Genomic DNA, 27997 nt, shown 5'->3' on the forward strand with positions numbered 1-27997 from the left:
CCTTCCAACTCTCTCCCACAGCGCTTCCCTCCAAGTTGCATCTAGATCTCCAGCAGCGTGGCGGCCTGGGAAATGTAGTCTTTAGTCTTCTAGCCCCTGCAACACAGGGAAATATGGAAGGGGCCAGAGAGGGAAGCCGAGTGCCAATAGGCAATTTCTAGCACGGAGGCTCAGGTGGCCTTGTAGCCTGAGTCCCGAGAAAGCAGAACCTGCGACCAGGAAACAGGAACAAGGAACAGAGAAGTGCGATACAGGGAAACAGAGAAAGCCAAAATCAAGGTGGTTTATTGAACTGGTCACTGCTTTGCCAACAGGAACTCGTGTCCCACTGGGACCCTCGGAGGAGTGGGCAGAACACACCTCAAGGCCTGCCCACGGCAATGCCCTCACACTGCCAGGCTGGGCAGGCCTGAGTGTAAGCGGGTCCCTGCAGGCATCCTACACTGTGACTCCAGAGGGACTGGGGCAGAAAGCGAGAGCTGTGTGGGACAGCTGAGATGGGGGATGGTCCCGTTATTCCTGCAGGAGCTGGCAAAGGTCGATGAAGAGGATACAAGGCAGGGTCCAACACGGGTGGCCTCCTGGCAGGAGAGAACGGAGCCTGGCACAAAACTAGGGCTAGGGTCTCGATGGACACTCACGGTGGCCGGGTGCTCGTAGCTCGTGAGCTCACAGTCTGTTCTCTTGGCTGGGGTCCACCTCAGCTCGCTCTGGCTCCTCAGACCCCTCCAGGCTCAGCCGTGCCTCCAGCCCTGGGGATGAGTTGCTCTCACCTCAGCACTGGCGCTGGCAGTACTGAGACAGGCCCACCAGTCCCAGCTCAGCCACCTTCCCCGTGCCCTGTGGAGCACACAGGAACTTCTGCACTCTTCCAGGCCTCTGGGAGTGGAGGGAGGCTTGAGAGAAGACACCCGCTCTGACCTTCTTGCCATCAAATCTGCAGCTCCACCATTTTTACCCAGCAGGGCCACCTGAGGGCCACAGGCTGCCTGGGGGGCCGTCTTCCAATGCAGAGGGGGACACACGCCCCCTCTATCTTCAGCTTTCAGTTTCTTTCCCTTCAAGATTTCATCCCAGAGGATGATACCAGGACACGCGTCTGAGAGATGCACCCCCTCCTGTTTCCACCACTCACCAGCTGAGGCTGGGCTTTCCTCCCTCCCCCTCCATCCTCCCTTCTCCTTGAGATGGCTTCACCCACCCCACCCTGACCCGGTCATCCTGGTGGAGGGGCTTCAGAGGAATACGATTTCAGGGCTTAGCGGATGAGAATGCTATCGGTTTAATATTTTTCAAAGTATTAACGTCATCATATTCACTCAGCAAACAGTTACCGAGCACGTCCTGTGTGCTCAGTTCCAAGCAGCGACCAAGGCAGAGGACCTGTGCTCACTGAGCTAAGCCTCCAATGGAGGAGTCGATAATAAATGAGGAAAATTACAGAAGAAACAAGGCAAGAAGCGGGGCTTGGCTAAGGGGTGCTCTGTTGGTTGGAGTAGTTGGAAGAGGTCTCCCCAAAGGGAAACAGTGGAGCAGCAACAGGTCATTCCCCTTTCCTGGTAATCAGAGGGTTTTTAAACCATATATATATATATATATGTCAGAACTGGGGCCCAGAGACCTTGAGGTCTAGGTCAAAACGTCCACTCCCCTGCCTCTGCAGCAGCAGCCCGGACAGTATGTGAGAGCCATGTACTGGGACTTGGGGCCTCAGTGCCATCCAAGCCTCCCCTGTGTAGGGGCTCCAGTGCCCACTGCTCACACACTCACCAGGAGGGGATACCTGCCTGGACATGGGGAGGGTTGTTCCTTGGAGCTACATTGTGGCAGTGACCCGGGTCCAGAGACTCCATCTGGGCAGGGGGGCCAAGTGGCACCCTCCCACCCCCGGTTCAGTGTCCTCCGTGCCAAGTGACAGAGAACAGGCAGCTCTTGAAAAGACTAATATTTGCTCTTCAAATGGGAGCTGGCACAGGCTATTTCCTGCAACTGGCATCTGGCTCACCCCGTGGGATGGACACAACAGGAGGCACTCCGGGAGACAGGCAGATGTCCCCGCGGACACCAGCATCCCAGACAAGACGATGTCTTTGAGATGGGGACAGCATGTTCCAAGGTCCCATCTGATTCATCTCACATCTGCTTGCACACCTTCATGGCGGAGTGCTCACGACCTCTCCAAGCGCTGTTGGACAGCTCTGTGAGAAAGTGCATCCTCACTCTGGCTCTGTGTTCCTTGTTTATGGCCCTTGCTCTCATCCCTGCGGCCTCAGAAAATGTGCCTGGAACCACCCCTCAGGGCAGTCACGGTCCTGGTCACCTTCACGCCTCCCAGCCCCGGGCCCCTCCTGCTTCACTTCCGCGAGCTCACACTGCTGGCTCCGTGGCCAGAACAGGCTATTTCTGGGGTGGGAGGAAAATCTTGCCTCGGGTGCACCTCTGTCCCCCAGCAGCTGTGTGCTTTCTGTCCACATGAGAGCCTTTCAGCTGAGTGCCTCATGTGGGAGAAAGTCTCCGTCAGGAAACTACTGGTCAGACGGCCTGAATCTGAGAAGGAGAGAGTCCCGGTGGCCAGAGTCAGCTCCCACCCGCCTGCATTCCCTCTCTGGAGCCCCCTCCTCCCTGCTTTCTCCCCTCCGCCCCTGCCCCCATGGGTCCCAGAAACCCTCTCTGCCCATTACAGCCCCTGCACTCGGCTCGAGTCCCCCCCCACCCTGGTCACCCACTGAAGAAGCTCTGGAGGCCGAAACACTCTGGCAGCTCGTGGGGCTTTGAGGCCCCCAGGGGCAGGCCCTGTCGGCCTCGTCAAGTCCAGTCAGGGCTGGGCACCCTGGGAAAGCTCTCCAGGGGCAACGCGGGCCCCCTGGTTCTCCCAGGGCTCTCAGACCTGACTGCTGACTTTAGCCAGCCCTCCTTTTTTTTAAAAAAAATTCCTTATTATCTCTATATGTAACTCGCAAACTCCTGGCCCCTCGTAGGCAACCATGCAAATGAATTTGACATGTATCTTTTGGAGTACATTCTTAGGAAATATTAGATCATTTTGTGCACATGTTTCTAATCGTATAAATATTATTTTTCACTCAGTTCTATTATTATTTTTTTTTTAGTTCTATGTTTTGAAGATGCATCAACGTGACTACATCTAAATCTGGTACTTCTGCCTCCTGCCTGCTGCTCCATGCTGAGCCTACACGCTTCATCTGTCCACGGTAGACACACAGATTGCGTTCTGCCAACACACATAATGCTTCAGTAAACATTTCTCTTCATACGTGACCCCTTAAAGATCTGTGTAAGAAGTTCCCAGGGACATAGAACCAGAAGTGAAGTTTCCACATCATAAGGTGTGTGTACACTAAATTTCAGTAGGCAGCTGTATTAGTTTGCTAGGGCCACCAGAACAAAGTACCACAGGCTGGGTGGATGAAAGAACAGAAATTTATTTTCTCACGTTTCTGAAGGCTAGCAGTTGGAGATCAAGGTGTCAGTGGGGCTGGTTTCTTCTTGGCTTGCAGACGGCCACCTTCTCCCTGTACTTTCCTATGGTCTCCCCTCTGTATGGGTCTGTGTCCTAATCTCTTCTTATAAGACAGCAGTCACACTGGATTTGGGCCCACCCACATGACCTCTTATTTTTTTAACCTTAATTACCTCTTTAAAGACCCCATCTCCAAATACAGTCACGTTTTGAGGTACCGGGGGTTAGGACTTGGACATATGAATTTGGGGAGAACACAGTTCAGCTCATAACCGTAGCACTGCTCTTCAGATGTGCTGTACACGACGTCCTAGATCCCCATACTCGCTCCAATACTTGGTCCCATCCAGGTTTCTAAATTTTGCCAAACTCACAGGCGTAAGGTGATGTCTTATGGTTATCTTAATATGTATTTCTCTGTATTTCTAATGATTTTAAACATCTTCATATGCTTATGAGCTTTCTGGGTTTTCTCTTCTGCAAATTGTTCGTTTTTCTATTGAAGCGGCTCGTCTTTCTTGCTGATTTAAGGAATTGCTTGTATATTAATCCCTTACTGGTTTCAGACATTGTAAACATCTTCTCTCATTCTTTTAACTTTGCCCATGAAATCCTTATTTGTATGTCATCAGATTCATCAATCATTTTGCCTTAAGGGTCGTGCCTATGATGTTTTGTTTAAGAAGTACTTTTTCACCCCAGGTCACAGATACTCTCCGTCATGCTCTTCAGTGAACTTAACAGTTTTTGCCCTGCACATTCGATCCGGGGATGGCTTAGAGCTGACTCAGCAGAGCCAGGCGCACTCAGGTGGGCCCCTTCTCTCTGAGCCCCTTCACACCTCCGCTGGCACTGCCCAAGGATGCCGGGCAGCTGTCAGGCATCACTTCTGCTACCTGACCCCACAGGGGGTTAGAGTCCAAGAAAAAGGAAGGCAATTCATCAGCCTTCCCGGCACCCAGCCTTCCTGGCACAGAAAGGGCATCCTTCATGGGCCAAGATCCCTTTGTATTCTTTGTGGGTGCTGCCAAGTGCGCTGATGATGGCACCTTGGTCTCAGCTCAGAGGACAGAGCTCTGGGCTACACTGTCATTGGCTACCTAGGACAGACCTCAACTTCCTCACCTGAGCAACAAGGGGGGGTGAACCCAGTGGTATCTAAAGGGTCTGCCAACGCCCGAATCCCAGAACTCAGTGCCGTCAGGAGAGGCTGGTGCATTTGTTTCCCTTCTGGGAATTTCATCAGCTGCTAAAGGAACGATCCTGCAAAACAGCGCAGTCCCCTGGGCTGGGAACCTGATGATGTGCCCCCTGGTGGCCATTTCCTGACAGAGCTCGTCCTGGGAAATGAAAACGACATCACCCTCAGAGTACATACAGACTGGAGCTCAGAGCCCAGAGCAGGGAAAGGGCTGGGCAGAAGCAGAGCCTGCATGGAAGGCAGCCCCCTCCAGTCCCCAGGGCAGTGCGGCAATTGCTATTTTGGTTTTTCCAAGGTCTTTCCTGGACCCATGATTGCATTCCAGAGTCTGGGGATTAGTGCTGAAGACTATTTGAGCCCTTGCACCTGTCTAGACCTCACTGGACAAGAGGACCTGAATTTCACTTCTCTCAACACACCCCCCTCCATTATGCCAGGCCCACATCACCTCATCTAGGAAAATGGACCCATAACTCAGGATTTTTCACACAAATACAAACACACAAGTTGAGAAGCACCTTAGATTTACTCTCCTCCCACTTCTGAAGCCACCTCGTTTAATTTATATATACATAGTATATAAATGGCTATACGACATTTGTTACCAACATTAACACAAGTTTAGGCTTTACTACTGTGTGAAAGTTTGTTAAAACGTACTCATCGTTTACTCAAAATAGATCTTTGTTATTACATGAAAACAGTAAGAAGCTTGTATAACACGGGCGGCAAGCATTCAAAATGAATACATGAAGGAAATGGTTTTCTCTGGCTATATCAGCCTCAATCTTTAATGCTCTTAGTAAAAAAGTCCACTAAACAAAATGGAATCCTGGGGGCCACATTACATGAATCATTCATTAAATAACACTTCTGGAACAACCCAGAATCATGTAAGTATAAGGGTTAAAGAAGGTCATATGTACCAAGCACAGGGCAGAGGAATAGACTGGATTTGATAATTTTACCCTAAATGAAAGGCGCTTGTGGGCAGCAGCTCTGCCATCGGTACACATGGGCAGATGTTTCCATATCCGGCCATTCCCAGATTTTACCGACAAGTCTTTTTCCACAGGTTATCTGCCAATGACGTTTCCCCAGCAACAGAAGTTTGACATCACTGCTCCCAGAAGGGAGAATCAGCTCTCCTCGTTTGGGTCAGACAGGCCATGAGGTTTGGTCCAACCAACAGAACCAACCTCCCTGGATCCTGGAGGACCCAATGCCACTGGAACCAAAGGCTCCGTGCCTGGAAGGCAGGAGGCAGGTCCAGGGGGAGGAAGAGAGGCTGCTACCTGTCTGGAATGAAAGCATGAGGTCTTTTATTGTAAAGGCCAGAAGACACAGCTGTGCTGAGCTGCACTGCCTGAAGCCTGCAGAACCTCCGCATGCTGGGTGAACCAACTCAAAGCCTTTCTCCTCCTGCACATGAACAATGGATTCACCCAGCATCCCCTCCACTACTGCTTCTACCCTCCTGACAGCTCGCCAGGGGAGCCGGCCGACGTTACCACCGTTTTCCAGATAATACCCGGCCGGCCAGCGGGCTGTGACTCGACCACTGCAGGGCCAGACCAAGTGGGAGCGCCACGCCGACCTCCAGGCCTCGGGCCAGCTGACAGGGCGCTCCTTCCCACCTCAGCTCTCCAGGGCACATCTACTCTCTCTTCTTCCACCATTATTAACACTCACAGTGCACAGACAGGGTTTCCCTGTGCCTGGGCAGGGTTCTGTGTAGAACCACTTGGAATGTGAGTGACGTCGGGGCAGGGGTCTGTGCACTCATCTGGTCACCGTAAACCCTCCCTCCCCGCCGGTCCTCACCTGCACTGCACTGTTTTCTGAGGGCCACCTGTCCTTCATGTTATGAGCAGCCAACTCCTTCAAGGAACAACAGACGGCAGCCCTGGATGAAGGTGTGGCGTGCAGCCCCCATGTGCCAAGGGCAGCTGCTGTCTTCCAGCAGCCAGCCAGCCCCCAGCTCCGCTTCTCGTCTAGCCCTGCTTCCTGAGCCCCAAACAGCCAGCCTTGCTGTGTGCCTGCGGGTGCACAGGGAAGAGGGCTGGGCTTTGGGGGCCATCCGTGCCCTCTCTGAAGCTCCTGAACCCGCCCTATCCGTTACGATGTAAGGTGGCTTCCCCGTCCCTCCAGAGATTCCAGTTTCAGCCTCGGTCCCCAGGACTGGAATGTGGGGGGCAGAAGTGGAAAGAGGCAGGGGAGACCTGAACAGGGGCACCTAGGAGAAGAACAGGAAGCTCAAGGGGGGATTGGTAGCAATGATGCTAAACGTTCTAATTTCAGCTCTCCTTCCAATACCCTTTTTTCCTACCCCTTGAAGAGCTTTAAAACATTGGGCCTTGATTCACAGATAAAAGGGGTGTCAGCTGGAGAAGCAAAACCAGGAGCCTATGGTCACCTTCCTCCCACTGAGGGCAGTGAGGCCTCTAGTACCGAGAGGAAATCCCACCCAAATATACCCCTGACTGTCCCCCCGCAGGACAGGAAACCCAGGCATGGTCCTCATCACAGTCAGGCTAGCCTGGGGAAAGAAAAGCAGTGTCTATGTGGTTCCCACACTAGCATACTTGCGGAATGGGAACCCTTGGACTTGGCCCCTGCCAGAGAGCATTGAGCCACATCCCCACGCAGACACAGCATATGGGACACCTCACACACTGATGCTCAAGATCTTGCCACGTCTGACACCCGAAGGCACTTTTAAGGTTTTTCCAACATTATTTCATCTATCCCAGGATCCAGCCCTGTGAGATCGGTTAACGTCTGAGAAAATCAAGGTGCTAGAACAGCTAAAACAAAGGTGTGTGGCGGAGTGAGGGTAACGTGGGGGTCAACTTTCTAGCATCAAGGATGACACAGGGCTACAAAACTCCAGGCCTGAACCAAGTCAACCCCTGAGCCTGGGATTTCCCCTGGCTAAAACCTCCAGAACGTCTTTCCTATCATTAGCTTCAACCACCAGTGAACTGAGACTGCTCTTAGCTGGATTTCAGTTAAAGAATGTTTATGTGGTCATTATTTTGCAGCGTTTGTCGACTGCATCTTTTCCCTTTTGTTTGCAAAAGTAAATCTCAAACCCCATATAGATGTTAACGGATTCAGACCACATTCAACCAGGTGTGAATAATCTCTCCACTAGGGCAGGAGGCATTCACCAGGAGGGTCTCCTCTGCAAGGAATGTTCTTCACTACTTGCTGAATGTGGATCACAGGCTCAGACGCCAGACCATCTGGGGTACAGGGCTACATGGCAACACCAATAGCACACGGGCTCAAAAAGAAAACAATACATTGGGTAAGTTGTTCTAATCAACGTTTAAAGCTTTGTGTGTGTGCTTCTAATATAAAAAGATTTGTCTCCCCTCCTTAGCTTCCCATCCTATTTCACCATCTGTTCAAAATTATGTCCCGGAAAGCCTGAAAATTCACCTGCTGGCTATCCAGAAAATTATGCAGATGCAAAATCAGTGGAGACAACTCTGAAGTTTGCATCTGAGGATGTTGCCAGCATAACTTTCATATCCAGATACTTTGTGTGATTAAGAATAGGAAATTCTATTATAAGAAAATAAAATTACCATCGCAACATTTTCCCAACACAGTTCGTAGTCACATGGAGTTTTAAGTGACACTAAGGTAGCTCAATAACAATTCACTACCAGTAATGACCAAGTACGACTGAATTCCCTAAAATGACATCCTTGCTTCCCCCATCTGCTCAATAACTCTTGCAACAGTTTTTGACTATTAAAAACTACCAAAATAGGATTTTTTAATTTATCAAGATCACATAATTCAACCCAAAGTATTCTATGCAATTGTGGTGGAGCTATTCAGATTCCGGACTTCTATGAAGAACACTCTAAAGGGCAAACTTCCAAAATGGCCTCCCGAATGGTACTGGGCAACCCAGTCTGAAATTTCTAGAGACCTCAGGGATCATATTCAGATCTAAATTTTGGAAAACTATAATCAGTCAATATTTTGACAATGAGAGAAAGAAAAGTAACTTTTCAGAGCACTGGGTTAATTATAAAGCTTTATAAGCTATAAAGCTCTAAGAAAGTTAACACACACTTAACTCTTGTTCATAAAAAAATGAGGCCCTTAATCTCATTAAGATGATTGGGAAAGGTGCGGAGGAGTAATTGATTTGGGAGGTCTTCTGAGAACAAGTACACAGGGTCAAGTATCAAATGACATGATTCAAGTGACAGGTATTCGGCTGCCACCTAAAAGGCTGGTGACAGCAGCCTCTCCCACCTGTGACTGCAAAGTGCCACCATATGAATATGTGACTCGCCTACTCTAGTTTGTGGCCAACTGCAAGGAATCCTGATATTCTCATTTCTGCTCATGCTTATAAGTTAATGATCCGGTAGCACTGGTTACTCAATTTTAAAAATATTCAGATATACCCTGCAAATAAATACAAAACATTTCTGTATCCCTACAGTCCCACTACCATAAAAGGTTATATATAAATTTAATGAATTCAGCTTTCTTAGCCACTTTCTCAGCTTAAGTTTGTCCTTACCCTAAGGGAAGCCATGTTCAACTTATATCTAAAATATATTTAAATATTCTAAAGGTATCACATCAGACCTAAGTTATCAAAAAATGTAAACAAAATTTATCCATCTTATAGTTATAAACCACTTTTTAAAGTTTTTAATTCACCCTCTACTGGCCCTCAAAAAAAAAACCTAACCAAGTCACATTTAGACTGAAAAGCTGATACAGATTTTTAAGTGGTTCCTCAGAGACAACTGCCAATTACTTTAAACTACTGTTATTGAATCTAGTGGTTTATTGCATCACTCAATTTAAAAGACCAAAATGATTCCATTTTGGTCTTCCAATAATGCTCTTTCTGAATAAGCCCCCAGATTCTGCCGTCCGAAGTAATCGTGCTGAACTGGAGATTCTGCAGTAACCCTTGGCACAAACCTGGGACTGGATGTCAAGCAACCTTATGCTTTCAACTGCACCTCTGAAAAATCTCAGCTCCCGGGATCAATCCGCTTTGGTTGAAAGGAACTTCAAGGGTGGAAACTTAAGGTGAAGTCGAGAAGCAAACAGGGGAACACCGATGACCCTCACAAGAAAATCAAAGGATCCGTTCATCCCATGATGTCATCCTCACACTCCACAGTCAGACTGCTTCTCCTGAAGCTGCCTCGTCAGTATCTGATATGAAGACAGGAAAGCCACTCCTATGTGGAAGAGGATTTGCCAGAGGTTCCTCAGCCCATGCAGGTACATGTTGCCCAGGCAAATAAAGAGCAGCATCAGCACCACCTTCATCGTCCTGGCTGGACTGTAGAACAGGTACAAGTAACACTGAAATGACACCAGAAGAGGAAGTCCCATCAGAGATAATGAAATGGCCAAGGTCAGACGCAAGAATCACTGATCGTACCTGCCACGCAGTGTCACTTCATACACATTAGCGTATTAAACTGAATTCGTTACAATGGAGCTTGGACTCACTGGATCAGCTGCTGTTAATCACTGGATGAAAGTGGGGATTTGGAAGAGGTAAGAAAAGTGAAAAAGACATCACAGGAGGAACTAGAACATAGCACTCTTGAAAGAATTCAAGAAAGACAGACAGAAATGCCCAGGCTGTGCTGCAGAGAAAGAAGAGATGCAGGTCAGGGGTAGACAGCCAGGCCAGAACAGCCTAACAAGATCGACAGGCCTCCAAATGAATTTTCCTTCAGGGGCGTCATAACAGGTGAGAAAGCTGCTGAGAGAAGCTGTGCTTTTACTATTTTAGCTTTTCCTGAGTTACAACTGCATAGGGGACCACCGTTCCCTAGACAGCCTCCTTGTTATGTCTTCAAAAGCATCTCTGAGGACTTCCCTGGCGGTCCAGTGGTTAAGACTCCATGCTTCCACTGCAGGGTGCACGGGTTTGATCCCTGGTCGGGGAACTAAGATCCCACAGGCCAAGTGGCACAGCCTAAAAAAAAAAAAGAGAGAGAGAAAAAAAAAAGCATATCCGACTCAGGGAAAGGTCTTATAGCAAGGAGAGTGACTGATACTTCCTGTAGGGCTATCACACAGAAAGAGGCCATTCTTGTTCTGCAAAAGGTGGAAATCATTTTTTGGTTCAATGTTGGGTTTGTTTGTTTTTTTTAAAAAGACACATTCTCAAAACACAGAGCAATCTGACTAAAGCTCAGGGGGGAAGGGAGAGAGTTCCCCATCGAAAGAGCTATCCAAGTAAGACTGCAGTTTAGGGCATGAAGGTGGAACTGTAAGATACCTGCAGCCCTGAAATGCAGGCTCCAGGAAACTTCTCCTGGCAACATCCAAGGTCTTAGAAACTTGTTTTCTAAAAAAATGAGTGCGTTTTCAATCTTGGGATGAAAATTTCTTTTTGCACAATCAGGTAATTCTTAAAAACAGGCCATCTAGGATGTATGCAGGAGAGAGAGGAAGTGCCCTGAGAACAGAATTTTTCATTAAAAAAAAAAAAGAAGAAGAAGAAGAAGAAGCTTAATCATGCAGAAAAGGTACTAAAATCCTAGTCCGTGTGGAGGATGAGGAAAGAGAGTCAGGTTTTTACTAGAATTAACTCTGCCTATAGGGGGTTCAAAAGCTCCTTTGCACCCGACTCCTTAAGTACACAGCTTATTTGAAAATAACTAATAATCGAAGGGCTCTAGTTAGTGTTATAATTTTTGTTTCATTTCCTAAGGACAGATATGACTCAGATGGTATTACTATTAAAAACAACAAATTTTTTAACCTAGTCCTGTGTTTGAAGAGAAACACATATACGGGGGCTTCCCTGGTGGCGCAGTGGTTGAGAATCTGCCTGCCGATGCAGGGGACACGGGTTCGAGCCCTGGTCTGGGAAGATTCCACATGCCGCGGAGCAACTAGGCCTGTGAGCCACAACTACTGAGCCTCTGCTTCTGGAGTCTGTGCTCCGCAACAAGAGAGGCCACGATAGTGAGAGGCCCGCGCACCGTGATAAAGAGTGGCCCCTGCTTGCCGCAACTGGAGAAAGCCCTCGCACAGAAACAAAGACCCAACACAGCCAAAAATAAATAAATAAATAAATAAAAACTAAAAATGAATATCTGCTTACAAAAAAAGAAAGAAAGAAAGAAACACAGATACATAGGTGTCACTTCTGCAGAAGGACATTTCTGTACTTGGACGCCCCGACAATAAGCACGAGGCAGGACCCTGCCTCACACTGGTCAGGCCCAACCCAATCCCCACTGCAGTCTCACCCCTCGCTTCTTGGGAGCCCAGTTCAAATTCCTGGTTTCTGTCCTGCACTGTCAAAGGCCCTGAGGCTTAGGGCAAGTGGCTTTCCCTTTCTGAGCCCAAAGGGGTCTTTTCTCTGTAAAATGAGAGGATTGGGCAGGATGGGTGGGGGGTCCTTCCACTAAGGGCTGGTACTATATCCATCATTTGAACCAAGGCCTTGGTGGAACAAAAGCAAGATCTAGAAACTTGCTGATGGTTCCAACAGAACAAAATAAGGCCATGGGTTTAACCCACTCGCTAAAACATCAACGTTTCACCCACCTGGAAAATGCAGGCTACAAAAGGAATAAGAAAAGCCAGAATATTTCCAATTTCTTCATGTGCAACCTAAGACAAATATGAGGAACACAAGGAAAGGAATATTTAGAGGACACGAAACATTATGACGTGAAGTGCTTTACTCCGCATTGGGTCTGGTATGGTTGACAGTACAAAATCCCCGGCTGGGTGAGAAATAAGCCCCCGTTCACGCATCGCACCAGGGGGTGACATGAAATCCTTCTGAATGGCCTGGACACACCAAGCGCCCTCCAGTCCCCATGCATGTGCGCTGAGCCCTCAACCTGGAGCGCCCCCACCCCCAGCCCTGCCACCTCTCAAAATCCAACTCATCTGCAAGTGCTAAGCTTTCCCCAACTCCTCCCACCCCCCCGGTACTGCCACCTCCTTAGCGATGCTGTCGCACTCTGCTATGTGCCCCAACTCAGGGACTATGTCTAGACCAACGAACACCTGTTCTAGTGCATACAGACACTCGGTAAGCATGTGCTTATGAGTCGTCATAAACAATAGGAGTGGGAACCACACCACACATTGGCCAAAGACGGGGTGTGGAAACAGCCAGCCACCACTCACGGCCCAGGCCTGCTGCTGTTCCCCAAACACTTCGGTCCCCATAAGCCACCTGAGATTCAGTCTAAGCTGCGCTTCAGACTTTAGCCACCACGTGCCTCGGTGCGAGCGTTACGGCTCTGTTTTTAATAGTAACATCTATCTGTTCATGTTCATAGTGGTTCCATACTTTTTCTTAAAGTGTTGGAAATACTTCAAAATTTAAAAATAATATTTAAAAAGCACTGAAGTAGAAACGTGCTTTGAGATGAGCAGGCTGGCGAATCAACTTCGCAGTGACACAGTTCTTTTGACAAAGACACCGGGAAGCTGGTATCTGAATGGTATCAATCAGACTATGAGGCCACTCTCCCCAGGGGAAAAGAGGGCCTGAACGTTAAAGTCTGAGCATCAAACTTCTGCCCTGGATGAACAATCCAGCCCCCGCAGTGACTCCTGGAGTCCCTAGGGCCATGGAGTGGCCTGATGTCCTTGAAGCAAGTTTTCCATTTCTCACCAGTATCCCAACAGGGCCCTCTGGCGTCTTAGGAAAACAGATACAAAAGAGCAAGTTTCATATTTGTTCAACTTACGACAAAGAATGAAGCGAGAAGTAAAAATTTTACTTCAAATTTTAAAATGTAGTACATAATAGCCTTATAAATAATATGTATCCCCATCCGTTTCTTCCATCATGTGTCTTTTGATTTAAAATGTATATAAAAGGTTACCTGTAAAGAATGTTCTGCAAGGTGAATTCCACGAATGAGGTTCAGAGCAGCGCACATGATGTTGAGAATAAGAGAGAGGATGCCCAGGGCTGTCACAGGTTCCATTCGGAGATTAGGAGCTTCACAATGAAAAACGAGAAGTGTCTAGTGAAAATAATTTCCATATGAAGGAAAAATAAAGACATTAACTAGACTTCTGCTAATGAAAAGGTTTATTATGTTAAACACACAACTGCAAACATATTAATTTAAAAAGCAGCTGTAGTTAGAGGGGGAAAAGGCAAGAAATGAAGGACAGAATGGATCTGGGAATCCAAGGTGAATTTCTTCCAGAAAGAGGCCACTTCTCTGAGCAAGCACAGATTTTTCAAGTGCTTCATTTCCTTTCTGTTTAAAACAGTGGTTCCCAACCAGAGACGATATGGCCCCTCAATCAGTGTCTAGAGACATTTTGGGTTGTCCCCACTGGGGACAGGTTGCTACTGGCATCTGTCGTGGGTGGAGGCCATGAATGTTTCTAGACATCCTACAATGCACAAGACAGCCCTCACAACAAAGAACTTCCAGTACAAAATGTCAATAGGGCTAAGGTTGAGAAATCCTGATTTAAAGCAGTTTATGGCTTTAGCTGTAAATTGGTTGTCAAATCCTGAAGCATTTCTATTACACAGCTCAACCCTCAGCTCGTAAAATGTTCCATTCTTTTTCTGACAAGCACAACATTCAGTGTCATGTGTGCTTCTGGAGCAATTCACAGCAAATGCAATGTTTTTAATTCCAAAATTATTGGGAAGAGGAGGGAAACATTGATTATTCCAGCTACAAGCTGTTTCTGGAACTCTAATTAGGACAAATGATCATTGTCTCTTTAAAGATAACTGCTGAAACGGATTCTGGTTCACTCAATTAAATAGTGTCCCACCCATTCCCTTGCTATGCTCCTTTTAAATCATCCTTTCTTGTCCTTACATTTCCCACATACGCATACACACACACAGATATCTAGCCACAACCCAACTGACGCCTACTGTTAGTGTGTTAGAGTTTCCACTGAGCAATTCAAAGTTTCTGTTAGAACAGAGCATGCTACCTGTAAAGGTTCTAGCCTTGGAACAATAGGGGGAGTCAAACCAGAGTAAAACATCCTAGAAAGACAGGCAAGTTGACACTTTCTGGATTTTCTCCTCTTGCCTAAGTGTTTATAAGACAAAACATACATCACAACGTTACCCTGTCTACAGATATGGCAAAGGAGAAGCTTGGGGTCTGATTACCCAGTCTTCCTTCCACAAAAGTTAAGTTCAATCCCAATATAAATTACAACAACTTATTGAATGGCATAAGAGCCAATCCAGGAATTTACTGGTTGAAACAGATCAAATCGAAACACAAAGTTAAGCCAAAACTGTGAACATTTTTAATACACCACTTTCAAAATTCAAGCAATGAATTTAGTATAAAACTGTTAAAACAAAGTAATTAGACTGTTATAATGTAGATGGTTCTGTCTTCCAGGGAAGGATTCAGCTTTTATACCGTTACAGAATTCTTAGAATGTAAATATCCACTTTAATTAAAGATTGGTGTAATTGTGTGTAACTGTAAACAAGGAATGCAAAAAAGCATGCTTTGCTATGTGCTAGGCATTGAGCGGCTACTGGTGTTAATGCCAGACTAAGTCTCGGACGCCAGGGCACTGTGAGCAGGTTCATTAACACCTCATTCCTCAGATAAGGACTCGGAAATCCAAAGGGATAGAGGGATGTTCCCGGGTCCCACAGAGAAGCAGAGAGTGAGAGGTCTAGAAGCCCTGGCTCTGGCCCCTGCCCACTCTCAACCCCACAGCCCTCCACTCCCTCCATCAAGGAGCGGGGGTTTCTCAGTGGAGATTCCCAATGTTTCACTAAATGATGAGATAAGGACTCACTGTCAAAGGAAAAAAGGAGAGAGGGAGAGAGAGAGAGAGAGAATGTACAAATCTGTACAGTTCAATACGTGACTTCCAGCAAAAGAGAGTGAAAATCTCCTTTACACCATTTAAATGTGCAGATTTCACCCTGGTTAAGAAAACAACCTGCCAAGTCACTCTTCTCCTGAATTTCGTCAAAAGAGTTGCCTCTCTTCAGATCGACTCACTGGTCACAACAGTTGAGTTTTTTATAACAGCCACCTGGAACAAGATCAGCCCATGTTTCTCCCCAGGTATTTTATACACTGCCCCCCACCCAAACACCTTCCTACTTCCTACTAAAACAGTCACTGTGCATTTGAAATACACAATCTCACCTCATCTTTATCAACGTCAGAGAGCAGCAGGCCACTTACCAGGCTCCAAGTGCATCTGTGGGTGACCGTTCATCACCCCGTTAGCCACATCTGTGTCCTCCAGAGTGAGAACCACTGGAGGCTGGAACTTGAGTTCCTCCTGAATCTTTTCTAAGCTGCCTTCCATCTGGGTGGAATTTACATAGTTAAAATGCCACTTCACTTTCTGAATGACGCTGTCTGCGAAAAGAGAGCGACCCAAGCTGAGTGTCTTCATTACAATGGATGTTATAAGACGATACGTACACAATGAAGTTTACACTTCTAAGCAAGCTAGTAAGTCAGCCAGACTCTGAAGAGTGTCAACTACACATGAAGGTCAAATGAGTAGTACGCATCAGGACTGGTCTCATCAATCTCTTCAAAGCAGGATAATTAAAACGTGACAGTGGGCTTCCCTGGTGGCGCAGTGGTTGAGAGTCTGCCTGCCGATGCAGGGGACACGGGTTCGTGCCCCGGTCTGGGAAGATCCCACATGCCGTAGAGCGGCTGGGCCCGTGAGCCACGGCCGCTGAGCCTGTGCGTCCGGAGCCTGTGCTCCGCAACGGGAGAGACCACAGCAGTGAGAGGCCCACGTACTGAAAAAAAAAAAAAAAAAAAAAAAAAAAAAAAAAACGTGACAGTCTGTCTATCAGAACCTCAGTGGCAAGGGAGTCAGGGGACAGAGGCTTGAGTCTTAGCTCAGCCACGACTCCTCGTACAATCCTGGGCCATTCATAGAATATTTCTAAGATAGAAAAATGGGGACAGTCATTTTTGACCTGATTATCCCAAGAAAAGGCATGTGAAAAAAAATTACAAATCATTGTGAGTATGTTGTGCAAACTAGGATTATATATCTGAAAGGTACTGGTTTTAATTCTTTTATTTACATTAGTGTTAACCATTACCAAGTTTTAATAAATATTTGAAGTGAAGTTTCATACATATTGGCAAAGCAAAATCATGTATAATTCTAATACCCACATACTTTTACTTATATTCTACTTGCACTCAGTAATGAATAAACGTGATGCAGGGAAGGGTCTCCTGTGAGACCAAGCCCACCGCTTCGGAAGGAAGGCGCATGCAGAGATGAGGGGAGAGAAGAACACAGGTCTACCAGCTGCCCATCAAATAAGAGCCAAGGGATGCTGCAGCTGTGGTCCGACTGGGGACAGCACGCCCTTCAGAAGAAGAAGTGGGGCTGAGAGCGGGAGCTGGTCCAATCCTCACAGGGAGACTCAGGCAGAACTCATGGTCTATGTCACAGGGCTACCAGGCTGGGGCCCGAGTATCAGGGAGCTCCCCAGCACCAAAAGGGGGTGCTGGCCCCATCACTGATGGGCCAGCCAGAGACCACATGAGGGGATGTGAGCAGTAGCTGCCAGAAGCATAAGTGGCAACACTTCCAGGTGCCAGCCCTGCACCTGACCCTGAGTACCAAATGCTGCCAGACCCTCGTTCAAGAGCATCACAGGGGCCACGGCGATTTATACTGAGACCAGAGGATGTCCCCCAACTCCCACCTCTACTCCTCCTCTCCAGGATCTCAAAATGACTTGAATCACGGCTGACAGACACTGATAGCATACGCTATAATTACCCTGCTGTGTTCCAAAGCCCTGAGCCTCCACACGGCCTCTCTGGCAGGGCCTAGAAAAGGAGTATCCTCTTGCAGAGCTGTGCTCCTCAAACCTCCGCATGAAGGACCAGTTTTTTCTTATTTCCAAATGGTTGCAGACAGATACTTTGATAAAATACAACTGAAAATATCGCAGGAGTGCCAAATTACTGTAAGAATTTCTAAACTCTTATTCTCACTCTCTGTACGTCCCTCATGCTGGAAGAACGGGTACCACCCTTGAGCAGCGCTGCTCTAGAGCAGGGGTTGGCAGTGTTCTCAGAGTGCCAGAGAGTCAATGTTTTAGGCTTATGGGCCCTAGATGGTCCATCACAACAGCTCACCTCTGCCAGGGAAGGGCAAAAGCAGCCACAGACAACCCGTTAGTAATAGAATAAGCATGGCTATGTTCCACTTTATTTACAAAAAACAGACCCTTGGCCCACAGTTTGCTGACGCCTGCTCCAGAATAAGATACAGGTTTCGCCATTCTTCCACCCTGCCCCAGGCTCTGGAGAGATGAAAAGCCACAGTGTTGAACCTCCAAGCTTGCAGACCCCTTCCACTGCTGTGAAATCTCATGGTATAAGGCTGCTCTCCAGTGACATGTTACAGCACCTCCAGTGGTTTTCCCTGACGGTCAAAGCCAAATCCAAACTGGAAATTCTACACATACAATGCCGCGAGAGAGAACAATCAATACGAACGAGGGTTACGAACCAAATTCGAGAAAGGCGTATGGCCTGGAGGCTAGGCCAATGCAGGTGGTGTCATAGGAAGCTGTGAATTCCCACCACAGGGTCTCCAGGAAGCAGAAGGCCATGGCTGCTGGACACTGGCGGGAGCAGATAGCCATGCAGGCTACATCCCTCGAAGAAGAAAAGCTGGAACAAAAGAGCGTCATCTGCGTTACCAGGGAACAGACCCATGTACTCGCATCCCGCACCCAGACGCCACGTTGCCTCAACTCTGGATCTGCTGGGCCTTGAATAGTCCTGGAGCTGTCTGTTGCATCTCTTCAGCTAGACCTGCCGGGGACCGTGCCTTTCTTATACTTCCTCTAAAATGTATAGTGGCATTTGCCACTGACAATGTGTGGTCACTCTAACTTATTTATTATTAACTAAGCTATGGGACCGCTCACCTGTAAGGAACAAAAGCCTTAGTTTCCTCTGCGAAAATAATGGTGAATATTTAAGTCAAAATACAAAGGAGTAGAACATTTTACATTCTACTTTTCAAAAAATGACTGAAGTACCCAGAACTTCATTTGAAGTGATAGGTTTTTTGTTTGTTTGTTTGTTTGAACAGAGAAAAGGTTTCCTATTTGAGGTACAGCACAAAGTTCGCATAGACTGTTAGGTAATCACAGCATAATGAGGAAGGGACCACCGAGGAAGGGGTTTCAGGCACCCAGAGAGAGGAGCTGTAGATGTGGGCAGATGCAGCTCAGCTTTTGCCCCTGAGCACCCAGAGCCCATACCACAGGGTGACAGCTTCATATGCCTACCATCTGGATCCCTCCTCAGGCCACGACCCTTCTCGCCTGACAGTACCACCAAGCCTGGAATTAGGCCTGGACTTTTCCTTTTGTTTTCCTAATTCTGAGACTGAATTCCTCTGAAAGGATGCCACCTTCTCAGGTCAATCAAAAATTTACTATTCAAGGGGAACAGAAAGAACTTGGTAAGTGAAGGCCTAAATTCTGGAAAACAATGGTGTAAAATCTATAACAAGTCATTCTGAGATTTCGAAACCTGCCTTGCCCCATCCCTCCGTAGAACGGCTTTTTACTCTAACCCCTAGAATAAGAAATGACATAACACATGAGGAGCAGACGTTGGTGCCTGGTTGCCTCCATTCAAATCCTGGCTCTACCATTTACTACCAGTCTAACCTTAGGGAAGCTGTTTAACCTTAGTTTCCTCCTCTGTAAAACAGGTATAATATCATTATCTACCTCATAAGCCCATACAGCACTTAGAGTAGTACCTGGCCCATGGAAAACAATCATATTAGCTCTTATTACCATGATTATTGTAACCACTTGATTCCTACTCCCACTGGAGCATTTGCCCCACTGTGTAATATTCAGTTATATATTTCTCTTGTCCCCTTATTAGACCTGGAGTTCCTTGAGAAGAGGGACCTACTTATGCTCATTTTTACTCCCCTGCTCCTGTCATGTAAACATTTTTTACTTTAAAATGTTTAAAAAGTGAAAAAATTAAAAAAGCAAAAACTGAAGGCAGGAACTCTAAGTCTTTTCTCTGATTTTCTTGGCTTCCTCACTCTCGTCCTTTTCCTTTCCTGACATTTTAATCTAGTATCTCCTTTCGACTCACCTTTTTTCCACCCCTGCACCTAATGCAGAAAAAACTACCAAACTAAAGGCATGAAGACTGGGTGACCAGGGCCTGCTGATGCTCGCGGCCGCTCTGCCAGCTGATTCGCTTTGCCATACGGCAGAAACTAACAGAACATTGTAAAGCAACTATTCTCCAATAAAAACTAATTACAAAAAAAAAAAAAAAAGAAAGAAAGGTGGGAGTTGGGGCAACAGTGCTTGAGTCCCTTTGATTCTATTGTAAATACACACAACCTTGGACTGCTGTCTGATATGAGACCTGCTTTTAACACACAGTGTCATCAGCATAATGTCACCTCTGCACGTGGTTAAGATGTTCTTGAACAGTGAACATGCTTGCTTACTGGATACTGAAGTCAAGTCCTTCTGCAGAACCTCGACCTGGATACTGGGCGAGTCGCAAGGCTAAAGTCTTGAGCCGTCTCCTGCATTCCAGAAAATCTTGGCTGTGGTAAAAGTCAGTGGAGGCCGAGAGGGGCAGTCCATCCCTCACCCTAACCACACAGGCAAAAAGGATCATGGACATGGTCCACAAGAGAAGTCATGAGGACACCTGAGGAAGGAAGGTCACCTTGTTACTGAGGGCCGGGTGATGAGCCAGGGACACCACCGCCCTTGAAATGTTCACTCTGGGTTGTTTCACCCTCACCCCCACCACAAATGTGAATGTGGCTTTTATTTTTATTTCCCTGCCCTCTACTGCTATGTCACTCCCAATTGTCCTCCCTCCATTAGCCTCCCTGTCTCTTCTTCACTTGTAATCCTCCTTTTCCTTCTCTCTAAGGAATCTCTCCATTTGCAGAATTAAACCAACTGGGATGAGGGAACAGAGACCAGAACGGCTCAGGAGCAACAGCAGCGACAGTGGGGAGCAGGACAAAGGCAGCAAGATGGTCCCAAAGGGCCAGGAAGAGCCTGACACTGATGCAGCAGGGGTGGGGTCCAGGGACCTGGGCATTTCAGGTCATCCAGCGAGGTAGGTGCTGAGCAGTTTACTTGCCATATCCTCACCTGAAGTGGAGGGCTTCTGAGCATTTAACCTAAAGCTGGCAGCAAGGAAAGCAGAAGGCAAAAATAAAACAGAGAGGATAGTATGACCTACTGAATTTCTGCACATTTGACACAGAGCCAGTCTTCAAAATGGTGAGAGTTCCTACAGATGGCTAAAGGAAGTCACTTAGCAAATAAGATACTAAATTTTGAGCCATGATATGTGACCACCATTAAGCAACAAAAGGAGACAGATTCTGAGGCCTCATGGCACCTGTGGCAAATCAGAACAAGGTGCTTCTCGGGATAGAAACAACCCTGGACCAGTTCTGCTGGCAGAGCCTAGTTGGGTGTCAGCCCCCATCTATTAACTCTGCAGGTGCTCATACAGGGCATAAACTGCACCTCTGCATGTGGCAGCCCTGCAACCAGGGATTAGTGAGGAGGCTAGTACAGCTTTGATGCATCTTCCTACGGACCTACACATCCTGTTTCACAGATCCTGTTGTCAGATCCTCTACCTGGATAGGATATTAACAGGTATGGGCACTGGTGGACTTTTCTCCCAAAGAACACTAGGGATGTAATTTGGCATCTCAATTACCACGAGCTGTAGGAAACAGGAGCCCCAGGATGTACACTACTCTCTTCACCTTTGTGCCTCTGTGCACTCTTCGCCTATATCTACACTCCTCTGATCTCCCCAGATTCAAATCCACACCAAGGACTGTCTCCAATACAAAATTAAAAGTAAAATACCATTTAAAATCCAAAAAATGATCTCAATAGAGCTATATTTTATAGCTTTTCCATCTGTAATGGATGAATGGATAATTATTCCCATTTTATACATGAAGAAACGGCAGTGGTATAAAAATAAGAGACGGCAGAAAGAAAAATCAGTCTACCAAGCAACAGACCATACTCAGCCCATTTGTCCCATCTCCCCACACTTTCCATTGAAGGGTAAAAATGTGAAAAGTCTCAGGAGATAGAAAAGGAAGAAATAAAACTACTCCTATCTGCAGATGGCATAATTGTCTACATGGAAAATGCCAAAGAGCCTACTAAAAAAAGAACTCCTAAAATGAATGAGCTCAGCAAGGTTGCAGAATATAAGACCCATATACAAAATCAATTCTTTTTCTACGTACCAGGAATAAACATATAGAAACCAAAATTAAAAATAAAATACCACTGACGATCATCCAAAAAAATGATCTCAATAAAGCTATACTTTCTTTTTTTTTTTTTTTTTTGCAGAGGCCACTGCTGTGGCCTTTCCCGTTGCGGAGCACAGGCTTCCGGACGCGCAGGCCCAGCGGCCATGGCTCATGGGCCCAGCCGCTCCGCGGCATGTGGGATCCTCCCGGACCGGGGCACGAACCCGCGTCCCCTGCATCAGCAGGCGGACTCCCAACCACTGCGCCACCAGGGAAGCCCAAAGCTATACTTTCTTTAATGCAATACTTAGGTATTAATCTAACAAAACATGTATAGAACTTGTATGCTGAAAACTACAAAACATTGCTGAAAGAAATCAAAGAAGTCCTAAATAAATAAGGAAATATATCATGTTATTAATTGGAAGACTCAACATAGTAAAGATATCAATTCTCCCCCCAAAGTGATATACAGGTTCAATATAATTCCTGTAAAAATATCAGCAAGATAGCTTGTAGATACAGATAAGATTATTCTAAAATTTATATGGAAGGGCAAACAAGCTAAAATAGCTAAAACAATTCTGAAAAAGAATAAAGTGGACTGTACCTCACTATCCTATTTCACGATTTACTGTATAGCTACAGTAATCAAGATTGTGCAGTACTGGCAGGGGGACAGACACACAGATCAATGAAACAGAATACAGAACCCAGAAACAGACCTACACAAGAACAGCCAAATGATTTCTGACAATGGTGCAAAAGCAATTAAATGGAGGAAGGATAGTCTTTTCAACAAATGGTGCTGCAGCAATGAATATCTACAGGAAGGAAGGGAGGGAGGGAGGGAGGAAGGAAGGAAGGAAAGAAAAAAAGAGAATCTTGACCTAATCTCACACCTCTCATTTTTTTTTTTTTTTTTTTTTTTTTGCGGTACGCGGGCCTCTCACTGCTGTGGCCCCTCCCGTTGCGGAGCACAGGCTCCGGACGCGCAGGCTCAGCGGCCATGGCTCACGGGCCCAGCCGCTCCGCGGCACGTGGGATCTTCCCGGACCAGGGCACGAACCCGTGTCCCCTGCATTGGCAGGCAGACTCTCAACCACTGCGCCACCAGGGAAGCCCCGCACCTCTCATTATTTTGATGATAATCAAAATATATCATAAATTTAAATGTAAAAAGTAAAACTATAAAAGTGGAAGAAAACATAGGAGAAAATCTTCAGGACTTAGGGGAAGAGTTCTTATGTACGACACCAAAAGCATAACCCATAAAAGAAAAACAGTAAATTGGATTTAATCAAAATTAAAAACTTTTGCACTGCAAAAGTCCATGTTAAGAGGATGAAAAGCAAAGCCAGAGACTGGGAAAAAAATATTTTTAAACCACATACCTAATAAAGGACTCTAGATATCTAGAATTTTTAAAGAACTCTCAAAACTCAACAGTTATAAAACAAATAATTCAGTTAGAAAATGGACAAAGTACATGAACAGACATTTCACCAGAGGATACAGAAATGGCAAATAAGAACATGAAAAGATGTTTAGCATCACTAGCTATTAAGGGAAATGCAACTTAAGATCACAATGAGATAATACTACATACTTATTGGCACAGGTAAAAATTTTTTAAGTGACAATATCAAATGCTGGCAAGCGTGCACAGCATTTGATGTGCACATAATGTGTGAGAACTGGATCTCTCACACATTACTGGTAGGACTGTAAAATGGTACAGGTCACTCTGGAAAATACTTTATTTTAAAACTAAGCTTGCAATTATCATACAGTCTATCAATCATACTCTGTACTATCTCTGCAATTTCCTGTCAGTATAATTACTTTAAAGTAAAAACAGAAAAAAAAAGTATTACCTGAAGGTTTTTATATCACTTGAAGTATGCTCATACTTGCTTTTTACATTTAAATGTCATTTAAAAAAATCTCTACTAGTAGAACAATAATCTTTTATGCTAATTAACTGTAATTCTGATGATTTATGCATGAATGTTGAAGGGCATGTTTTATAGGGAGCAGCTCCATTCCTACATGACATTTCTAAACTGGTAGGTACTATAATCTCTGAATTCATTAAAATAAAAGCCACTTGCAGATAACCAGTATTCAGTTTAAAACAGGAAAGCAGTGGCATGAATCTGGAAAATCATGTCACAGTTACAGAAAAAATATTATCAATTACACAAGGACAAAGGCAGCCTAAGAGTGCTCACCCCGACATACAAATCTGTCTTACTAGCTCCTTCTACAGGCCAGCAGACCCTGTAACCTGGCACTACGTCTGGCACATATTAGGAAGCCCTCAATAAAAACTTTTTTGCTGTTGTTATTGCGGTACGCGGGCCTCTCACCGCCGTGGCCTCTCCCGGAGCACAGGCTCCGGACGCGCAGGCTCAGAGGCCATGGCTCACGGGCCCAGCCGCTCCGCGGCACGTGGGATCCTCCCGGACCGGGGCACGAACCCGCGCCCCCCGCATCGGCAGGCGGATTTTCAACCACTGCACCACCAGGGAAGCCCAATATAAAAACTTTTAAACTAATAAAACTTATAAAAAAAAGTTAAGTTTTAAAACTAATAAAAATTTTTCCACGATAAATCTCTACTTGGAGAGGAAAAAAGAGGTTTACATAAATGAAGTTTTAAAAAATAGAAACTGAAATAGTAATCAAATATAGCACTCTAGTTACTATTAGGTTTTATCAAAATTATATTTTAGTCTGTCTCTGCCATTTCCTAAATCCTTTTCTCAGCATCTATTTATAAACTGCTCATGTCAGAGATTATCCATATTCTACCAGCAAAAGACTGTGCTTAGCTGGAGGGCCCCCTTGTTCCAACTGGTTTCTTTTCGTCCCTGTATCCTTAACCCTCTCGCAAACCCCTGCCACATACACTTCTCCTCCGTCCAAAAGAGAGACAGAAAGAAAGGGGGAGAGACAAACAGCATTAAATGACCAGGCCTTGCAAAATAGTAATTTAAAGAAGCAAAACAAGTTTCACTTGGCACACAAATATTCAAACACAAGCGTTCACCATAAGGCATTACCCACTCCTCAAATCCAAAATACAGAAGACAGGGGCTTCCCTAGTGGTGCAGTAGTTAAGAATCCACCTGCCAATGCAGGGGACACGGGTTCGAGCCCTGGTCCAGGAAGATCCCACACGTCGCAGAGCAACTAAGCCCGTGCGCCGCAACTACTGAGCCTGCACTCTAGAGCCCGTGAGCCACAACTACCGAGCCTGTGTGCCTAGAGCCCGTGCTCCGCAACAAGAGAAGCCCCCGCAATGAGAAGCCCGCGCACCGCAACAAAGAGTAGCCCCCTCTCGCCGCAACTAGAGAAAGCCTGCGCACGCAGCAATGAAAACCCAATGCAGCCAAAAATAAAATAAATTTTAAAAAAATACAGAAGACAAAATAGAGTTATAACCCTTACTGAAATCACCTTCAGCCACAGGACTTGAGAACTGGTTACCTCATTTGTAGTTCAAGAAAGTGCCTTGGTTCCGCATTGCTTGGGGATGGGGTAGGGAGAGGGTAGAGGTCAAGTCTGTCACTTGTTAGGAGCTAAGAAGAGTGGGGGGCTGAATTTGATAGCAACTAATATTATATGCCAGGCACTGTGCTATGAACTTTTACACTGATAATGTTATTTAATGCTCATAACCATCTATGGGGTAGGCATAATCTACACTGGACAGAAGGGAAAACTGTAGCTCCAAGGCTTAAGTGGTAGAGCCAGTATTCCATCCAAAACTTCCTTACACAAAATACTGGAAAGCCTATGATCTTTCCACTACACTCTGCTTCTTTAAATCCAATCTTTGGGATTACAGCTACTCTATTTCCCGAAAACAATTCCTTCCCCTGGAGCACTGATACTTAGAACTAATCAGAGACCTGTTAATAAAAGCAGCCAAGGCCTAGGATTACACTAGTTACAACTTCTCCTTACTCATTGTATTACTTTGGATAAGTTGGTTTTCCTCTCCGAGCATTGGTCATCTTTGGATGCGGTGGATCTCTGAGGCTCCTTTTAAGAATAAAAAGCTTTGGGACCCCAAGATGTCCTCTGTGTTGTAAACACAAACTCTTAGAGCTATAACAACATTGTCTAAAATGTATTTTCCAGAGCAAACTGTTATGTCAATTTAATTCTGTTTAGCAATATTAATGCACTTTCAATTATTTACATTTTTATTTTACTAAAATTATCTCTATCAGAATTAATTCCCTTCTTTGTAAAATTTAATGAAGATTTACCCTATCCGCCGTCTGAGCTTTATTACTTTTCTGACCGTGTCACAAATTTCACCAGTTACTTTTAACCACTGGGAATATTCTTTTGTGGCTTTGATGTCTACAAACCTAATTAAGCACCGGGGTGCTTAATCCTTCTGGCTCTGGAAGTCTAGATGTAATACTGTAACAGACACAAATATACAGTACCTCTGAACATCTGATACTCAGAAAAGCTGGTCTAGTGCACCCAGTATTTGGTAAACCAAGTCTTATAATATTGGCACGCGAAGGGAAGTTTGCTATTAAAACACTCTACCTGAGTTTCGTGGATAATTAAAGAAACAATCATCCCCTCTATCATTTGGACACACCCCGTCTCCTCCCACTGGGGGCAGCGCTCTACCCGCGTCGGCCGCTGAGGGTTCCTGGCAGGCGCGCACCTCGGATCGTCCTGTTGTCAGGAGAGCAGCCGGCGGCAGAAAAGGGGGGGCAGAAGACTTTGGGACGCCAGACGAAGCCCTGGAGAGCTAAGCCGGGCCTGATGGCTGGGCGGGCCCGGGGGGGAGGGACGGCCCTCCACCTCCAGGCCCGCCCTGCGCCACACCCGACGCCGCCAGCTCTTGACTAACGGACCGCAGCGCCCGCCTCCGCCCGCCAGCCCTCACCTCGCCCCGACAGCGGCCTCCGGGAGTCGAAGCCCTCCCGCCGCGCCGCCGCGCCACCCTCAGCCTTCTCCGCAACCTTAGCCCACCCGGCGAACCTGGCCCAGGCCACCGGCGGCGCGCATGCGCGAGTCTTGAAACACCACCCCACGCCCTCATTCGCTGCTGCTGAGGAACACCCACACCCGAACCTACCAATCCTGGTGCGCCCACACTGCCTGGTCCCGGCGGAGTCTTGAATGAAGCGGTTCTTAAAGGACTGCGACCCAAATTTAGATGGGGCGTGTGTGGGGCGCGCCTCCCAACTTTCCTCACATCTGTTGGCTCTCACCAGCGGGGATTTGAGTTCCAAGCCTGTAATTCCCACGTCTGGAGGTGAGAGAAGTTTTGCAGTTTAAGCTCAGTTCCTGCCGGGTTAGCGAACGGACTGACGTGGAGGCAGGGAAGTTCCGCGTGACGCCGCGGCACGCCCGGGGCGTGGGTTCAGTTGTCTGCTTGGCGGGAGGCCCGAGATAGGCAAACCAAAGAGCACAGCCACCTGCCAGCCTGGCTGAGATGCCAAAGTCCGACCCCCAGGAACACACCCCAGTCTGGGGGTGGACGTACTCACAGACAGATGACCGGCTGAAGGGAGATTGGGAAGGAGTGTTCATCCATTTATTCATTCAACAATTTTTGAGCACCTGCTGCGAACCAGACACTATGCCGGGCACTGTGGACACAGCGAGTAACTCCTGACAGTAAAAACTATGCTAGCGGAGCAGAGTGAGAGCACCCATCCCACAATACACAGCACGTGTTTAAATACAAACCGAACTATGTGCTCTTCCGAGAGGAGCACGGGTTTTGAAAGAATTTACAGGAGCTTCTGGTCTGGACTTGGGGGTTCAAGGAGGCTTCCCTGAGAACGTGACATTAGACGAGTAGTAGCTAACTAGGCAAAGGGAAGAAGAGTGTTTCAGACAGAGAGATGTATAAAGAGCTCTGTGCGGACTGCAGCAGGGCTCCTTGAAGGATGAAAACCAACACTGGATGGGGGTGTGGGGAGGGGAGGTGGATGGGGAGTTAT

General features: G+C 46.7%; 1 protein-coding gene across 2 annotated transcripts; it reads right to left on the reverse strand.

Annotated features, from left to right (window-relative positions):
* Window positions 1-5206: 5206 nt before the first annotated feature.
* Window positions 5207-26986, reverse strand: SEC22C (SEC22 homolog C, vesicle trafficking protein). Of its 2 annotated transcripts, none has more exons than XM_082848553.1 (7): window positions 26932-26986; window positions 20196-20404; window positions 18204-18367; window positions 15881-16060; window positions 13556-13674; window positions 12255-12320; window positions 5207-10043 (listed from the first exon to the last, which is right to left on the reverse strand). In XM_082848553.1, exons 2-7 carry the CDS (start codon window positions 20375-20377, stop codon window positions 9843-9845), a joined length of 912 nt encoding a protein of 303 aa, XP_082704679.1. In that variant the 5' UTR covers window positions 20378-20404; window positions 26932-26986; the 3' UTR covers window positions 5207-9842. The 2 variants fall into 2 exon arrangements, with proteins under 2 accessions (XP_082704679.1, XP_082704678.1); XM_082848552.1 differs by having other exon boundaries at window positions 26707-26954.
* Between the last annotated feature and the right edge of the window lie 1011 nt (window positions 26987-27997).

Source organism: Leucopleurus acutus (assembly GCF_964270905.1).
Source record: "Leucopleurus acutus genome assembly, chromosome: 10".
NCBI classification, from domain to species: domain Eukaryota; kingdom Metazoa; phylum Chordata; class Mammalia; order Artiodactyla; family Delphinidae; genus Leucopleurus; species Leucopleurus acutus.

Bases quoted from the DNA above. Each gene is read 5' to 3' on its own strand.
- SEC22C (XM_082848553.1), bottom strand. From the start codon at position 20,377: ATGTCCATGATCCTTTTTGCCTGTGTGGTTAGGGTGAGGGATGGACTG. The intron at 18,368-20,195 runs GTAAGCAAGCAT...CTTTTGTTCCAG, and splicing joins GGACTTGACTTCAGTATCCA to CTTTTCTTCTTCGAGGGATG. The intron at 13,675-15,880 runs GTAAGTGGCCTG...TTCATTGTGAAG, and splicing joins ACAGATGCACTTGGAGCCTG to CTCCTAATCTCCGAATGGAA.